This window comes from Pteropus vampyrus, unplaced genomic scaffold, assembly GCF_000151845.1.
Source record: "Pteropus vampyrus isolate Shadow unplaced genomic scaffold, Pvam_2.0 Scaffold359, whole genome shotgun sequence".
NCBI classification, from domain to species: Eukaryota; Metazoa; Chordata; class Mammalia; order Chiroptera; family Pteropodidae; genus Pteropus; species Pteropus vampyrus.
Window position 1 is genome coordinate 531,976 of NW_011889140.1, and position 6,000 is coordinate 537,975.

A 6,000-nucleotide genomic window follows, 5' to 3' on the forward strand; every position below is an offset into this window, starting at 1 on the left:
GCTTCTTTGAATCTTCCAGTATTTTATTTTTATATGACTTACTATGCACAAATACATTATTCAAACCAGTTTGACAACTATTGCCTCTATAATTCTAGTCTTCTATGTAAACAAAAGACCACAGAAAGACTTGGTTTGTCGTTACAAATTAGATGATAGTGGTTGAGTCACAGTTTCACTGGGCCTTAGTTTCCTCATCTATAAAAATGAAGATAACTACATTTATCCTTTGCTATATCTCAGGGTTGTTGCAAGGATTAAGATTTTTGAAAACTGGAAAGTATAATATAAATGTAAGATATTATGATAGATACTTTGAACTAAAAGAAATATTCAAAATACTAAGAAATTAACTTTGTCATATAAACTTATGAACTGTGAGTTTAAAACATTGGATTTTAGGTGAATTATAATTTAGGTATGCTGTAGAAAGGAAAATACACTTGAGAGGAATAAAAGGTTTTCAACAACAAAAACCTCTGAAATGATGATCCACAATATTAACTTATCCTCACTTTGGAAGAAAAATTAACCATACTTGTGTGCCATTTTACTACTTTTGTAAAATGCTAAGTCATGTTATAATAAAAATCCAAATATACTTTTGAACTTTAATGCAAATGTATTAACTCCTAAATGCATACATTTTATACTTACATTTTAACTGATCCTTAACTTTTCTTAAGTTATAGGTTAAATGTCATTTTTTCATTTTATGTAACAAAAACTGTCCTATACTGAAAGTCCAAAACCCTAATTTCAACCAACTACAGCTCCTACCTCTCCAACCCCCAAAATTGAACTGTTATAAACAGCAAAATTGGATTTCTCCTTTCCTGGCTAATTTTTATATGAAACCATAAAATAACTTAAAGCTTGGAGAAAGAGGGCTAAAAAAGGAAAAAAAAAAAAAAATGGCTTCTCAGAGTTTATAATCTAGATCAGGGGTTGGCCCGTTTGTCCAAATGCGGTTTTGGAATATAGCCACACCCACATTATCTAGGGCCGCTTTTGCTGCAATGGCAGAGATGAGTATTGAGACAGAGACTAAATAAAGGCCATGGCCTGTACAGAAAAAGTCTGCCAAACACTGAGCTACACGATCAATACATAAAAGAAAACAAATTCCCAATAAGCCAAAATGCTGTCATTTATAATACGCTCACTACTTGCTTCTGTTAGACCGGATGACTTTTTTTTTTGGTTCTGCTGGGATGTGGTCCATCTGACCACTTCCTACCATCTCCATTGCTACCAGCTTGGGCCAACATTCCCGGCTTACTGCAACTGTCTCTCATTTGATCTTGTTTATCACTCAATTCACTAGTCTAACCTCAAAAACAGTAATCGGATGAATCTTTTAAAAATTTCTGCTGTATCTCTTCTTTGCTCCAAGCCTTCCAATGACCTCTCATTGCAGTCAGAATAAAAGCATCGATGTCCTTACAATGGCCTATAAAACCTTCTATAATTTGGGCCATATTATTTCTTACCTCATTCTTTATTACTCTCTCCTTTTATTTCTTTTCCAGCCAAACTAACTTTCTTCCTGTTCCTTGAACAAAAAGCCATGCATGTTCTCTATTCAACACGGCCATTCTCTCTGCCTGGAACATTTTTTCTTCAGTTATCTGCATGACTAACTCAGTTACTTCAAGTGTTTGCTCAAACCTCATCTTCAAAGGAACCTACTGAGACGATCCCATCCCATTATTCCTTATTTCTTTATCTTCTAATGATTACATACACTTACTTTATGCTACATTATGTTTATTGTCTGTCTTTCCCTTCCGCCGTACCATGTCTAAGCTGCAGAGGCCCGGCACACTGTTGTGTGTGAGAAGGAGGGAGTGGAGAATAAATGATGCTTGTGAAAAGGAGTTAGAAAACATGCTTTTCTTTAAAAATTATTATAGGCAGCTGAGCAGGAGGAAAGCAGACCAAGTAGAGAATTTCCAAGTTAAAAAAAAAACAACAACTTCAAACCTTGAAATTACATGACTTATTGCATTTAAAATAAAAATGGGCAAAAAACCACTACTTTTTTAAGAAAAAAGATTTTCAGAAGATATTATCTATGACTGCCAAATGAAATTTAAAAAACAACGTGTCACTCCTGAGGCATACTATTTAACATAGTATTGAAAACTGCCAAATCAATTAGAGAAAAAAACCCAATTACATGCTGTGGAAATTCATGCAGCTTATTGTTTTAACATATCAAAAGAATTTAACATCACCAATCAATATAGTTTTATAAATGGAATATCCTTAAACATAATTTTATAAATATTTACCCCAAACATTTTATACCTGTAACTTGCTTCCAAAAGACTAATAACATCACAGCTACCAATTCAAAGCAGTTACAGACTATGAAATAAAACCAAAGTTAATGTCACATTATGAATGCAGTATGGCAAATGCAGCAAAGCAGTGTCTTCTGCCTAGTCCCATAATCCCAAATGACTGCCACAGCAATCTTTAGCGATGCTTTCAGCCTCTAAGAATGAATAAATGAATACAGTGGTTAACAAAGCAAAACCAACAACAACATCCTTCTGATTCAGAGGTGATAACTGAAAAATACATATTTGGTTGCCCTCAAATCTCGATCAATTTCAGACCTTGAAGAATTACAAATCCACAATATAAGTACACTCTCTGAAAAGCAAAAAGCAAAAAAAAAAAAAAAATCTTTTCTTTTGAAATGCTATTGACTGAATGAATCCTGTTCAGAAACTTCTGCATGACTAAAGATGGCAGAAATTATAATATCAGTATAATATCTATTTTAAATGATTATCCATCAAATAAATAATAATAATTTCTTATAATTGTCGGGGTACTGCCAGAGAGGGATCTTGGGCTTAGCCTATAATTAAACACTTTTTAAATTAAGCTAACATCTTCGGAATGTTTACTACATGACAGATATTGTGCTAAGTGCCTAAGTGTATTCACATGTCTTTAATCCTCACAACATTCCTATATGATTGACACTACTATTATCTGCATTTACAGAGAAGGAAACTGAAGCTTAAATAAGTTAAGTAATCTAAACCTAGGACTTACATATGCCTATTCCAAAGCCTGATCTAGAGCACAGCTAGATCTGCCTCTCTGAATTCTCCTTGAATCCGCATCACAGTATAAATATAAAGGAGGCAGGGTATTACTTTATTCTACATTGTAAATGCTTAATTAATATTGACTACACGGGAAGTAAAGTTCTTAATCCTTCACAGTCTTGTGTGTTTTACGGCTGTTTACTATTAAGATAAATAAATCGAAAGTAAGTTTTAAAATAAACTCTGCAAATGTGGGTGTCTAAGATTTCAGAAAATATTAGTTAAGTGACATAATTAAATGTACAAAAAGAGCCAAACCAATTACACACAATTTACTCCCACTTCTATCAATTTGTGCGACTTTGGCCTGGTCATTTAGCTTTCCTTCGTGGCTCGTTTTTCTCACATGCAAAACAAGAATGATGAACTAAATAACCTGACTGTAATACATTACGATTCTAAGTTTACCAGACCTTAAAGGATACATACTTAGGAGGGAGGAAGGGCTTATTTACACCATGAATTTCTGTTACAAAATACACATCATGAAGAAGGGACTTAGATTTACTATGCTAAAATTACCCTCAATCCTTAGAAAACAAGTATTCTATAAATAAATGTTTTAATAATAGTAATAAATAGCTATTATTTATTGGCCTTTTTTTTTTTACACATATATTAACAATACATTACTGACTCCAAAGAATAAGCACTTAACCACTTAACTTCACCAGTCTTTCTTGTCACCTTAAGTAATGTGTTTGTGGTGTTTTAATATTAAAACTTAAGAATTAGGGATAATTTCTAGCATAAAGTTCCCAGCACAGAGCCTGTCACAGTGCACTAATTCAATATATGGTAATTTTTATTTCATTATTATTCGTATTATCAATAAAACTTGTATAACTCAAAATCGTGTCTGGGTAACTAGGCACAGCGAGTCCCTACGACCGTATTTCTTTTAACTGTAACAGATACGAAACCATTTCAAAACCGGGGATACGTTGGGTTGAAAGAACACTTTGTAGGAAACAATGTATTTATTTACGCACCACATACCATGGCTAACCACATAATTAAAACAACAAAAGTGCTTTCCGGAATTAGCCACTTTGTCTTTCCTGTGGACTTCCCTCCCTCCAAATTAGACCAAACACCAAGAGCAAAGCTTTGTTCGGGGGGGTGGGGGGATGGGGAATTCAGACGCCCACGCAACTTCTTGAGACACTGACCCCACGGCAGAGGGCACACCTTCAGTGTCACACAATGCAGCCCGGCTACCCTCTTCCTCGCCGGCCGAAGGGCAGCCCAGGGAGGGGCAAAGGAGCTTCGGGTCTCTAGAGGACAGCTGAAACCACTCTCCTACTCGCCCTCTCCCACCCCCAGGGCAGGCGCGGAGTTTCCAGAAAGTCCAGTTCCTGAGCCGGGCACGGGAACTGAGACAGAGTGCGGGGCACGCGAGGGTGCTGGCTGGCGCGAGGGGCGTCACGGCCAGACGCTCCCGGGGCAAGGGAAGCGGCGCTGGAAGTGAGAGCCCGGCCAGGGTACCTTGCGTCCAGCGGCAGAAGATGGTGTCGGAGAGACCGGGACTGCTCTTCGTGCCCCACACCAGCTCCACCAGCTCTTTAGTCAGTTCGGACATGATGGGGTAGCGGCGAGAGGGTCTTTGCTGTCAGGACTCCTGCCCCGGAACATGGGGAAGGGGCGGCTCCGGAGACAGGAGCTGCGGGAAGGCAGCGGCCAAGGACTTGGAAGGTTTGACGCGAGGAAGGGGAGAGGAGAGAGATGTACATGCAGGGACCCCGCCTGTCAAACCCGGTCGGATCGGCAGCTATGAGTTTCCCGTACCGGAAGTGCCCCAGCCACTTCCGGCTCCTCTTTCGCTACCGCCCCCACACCCGGACGGCCGGGGAGTCACCTCCCCGGAAGCGGAAGTGGGGGGGTGCAGGAAGAGCTGTGGACCGGGGTGGAGGTCCCTGATGGCCCTGAGCTCAGGCCGGGGCCCTTCGGTCGCAGTGGTAGCTTCTGCGTTAGAAGGTGCGCCACATCTCGTGGACGTTGGCGTGTTTCTGACATCCTGGGACACAGCCTCCCTCTGCGCACTGCTCTGGTCTTAGCTGGAGGCTCTGAGGCCCAAGCCCTAGAGCATAGCTTATTCCTTAAAATTTATAATATTAATTTGGCTAAACTACGGCTATAAGACGATGGTTGAGTCTCAGTGAGGAAGCAAGCCTGTCTGTGTAGAGAGCCCCCAGTAAATTGGAGGCTGTCAGCCTCTGGGCCTCGATAAAGCGTATAAAGTTGAATCAACCATTAAAAACATAACCAAAGAGGGTGGCGTAACGGGCTTTAGAAATGTCCACCAGGTGTAATGCAGAATCACAAAGCTATTTATAGGAAAACAGATTCAAAGCAGCCTGTTCGCAAATAGTAGGGCATTTCATCTCCACTGAGAAGTGGAGCTGGTGTGGGGCTCCAAAAGCAGTCCGGAGCTCTCCGACATTTTGAGAAGTTGTATGGACAACACCTGAACAAAAGTCCAGGTTTTAATCATTGACAAGCATTCAGTTAAATTTAGTTTGTGAAAACTTCTATTTGCACCGCTTAAAAAGAAGAAATCTTAATATTCGCTGCCGTTTGAATTTAAAACAAAATTCTGTTGGGTAACAAATAAGAGGGTTTTGCTAATTTGCACTTTAATTCTGACTTCAGCAACCTTTGCTGTAATAAAAAGAATTGTTCAAGGTGTCTAAATTATATCCATAGCAGCCTTCTTGATTTTCATTCTCTTTAGAATACCCTTTATCCTATTTTGCAAACCAAATCTTACTCATTTTTTTCAAGACATAGCATAAATGCCACTTTGCAATAATGCTTTCTCCAGTCATTAAAATCAAAAGTAACAATTTTAGCTTCTGAAATTTCATAG

The 6,000-nt window shown here is 39.0% G+C and overlaps 1 protein-coding gene across 1 annotated transcript in view; it reads right to left on the bottom strand.

The window, feature by feature from the left end:
* Window positions 1-4,947, bottom strand: part of MINDY3 (MINDY lysine 48 deubiquitinase 3) — an 84,262-nt gene extending 79,315 nt beyond the window's left edge. Inside the window, exon 1 of the mRNA XM_011379444.2 lies at window positions 4,620-4,947. Coding sequence (XP_011377746.1) covers window positions 4,620-4,713 — 94 coding nt within the window. The 5' untranslated portion in view covers window positions 4,714-4,947. The remainder of the gene's footprint in view (window positions 1-4,619) is intronic.
* Window positions 4,948-6,000: the final 1,053 nt, after the last annotated feature.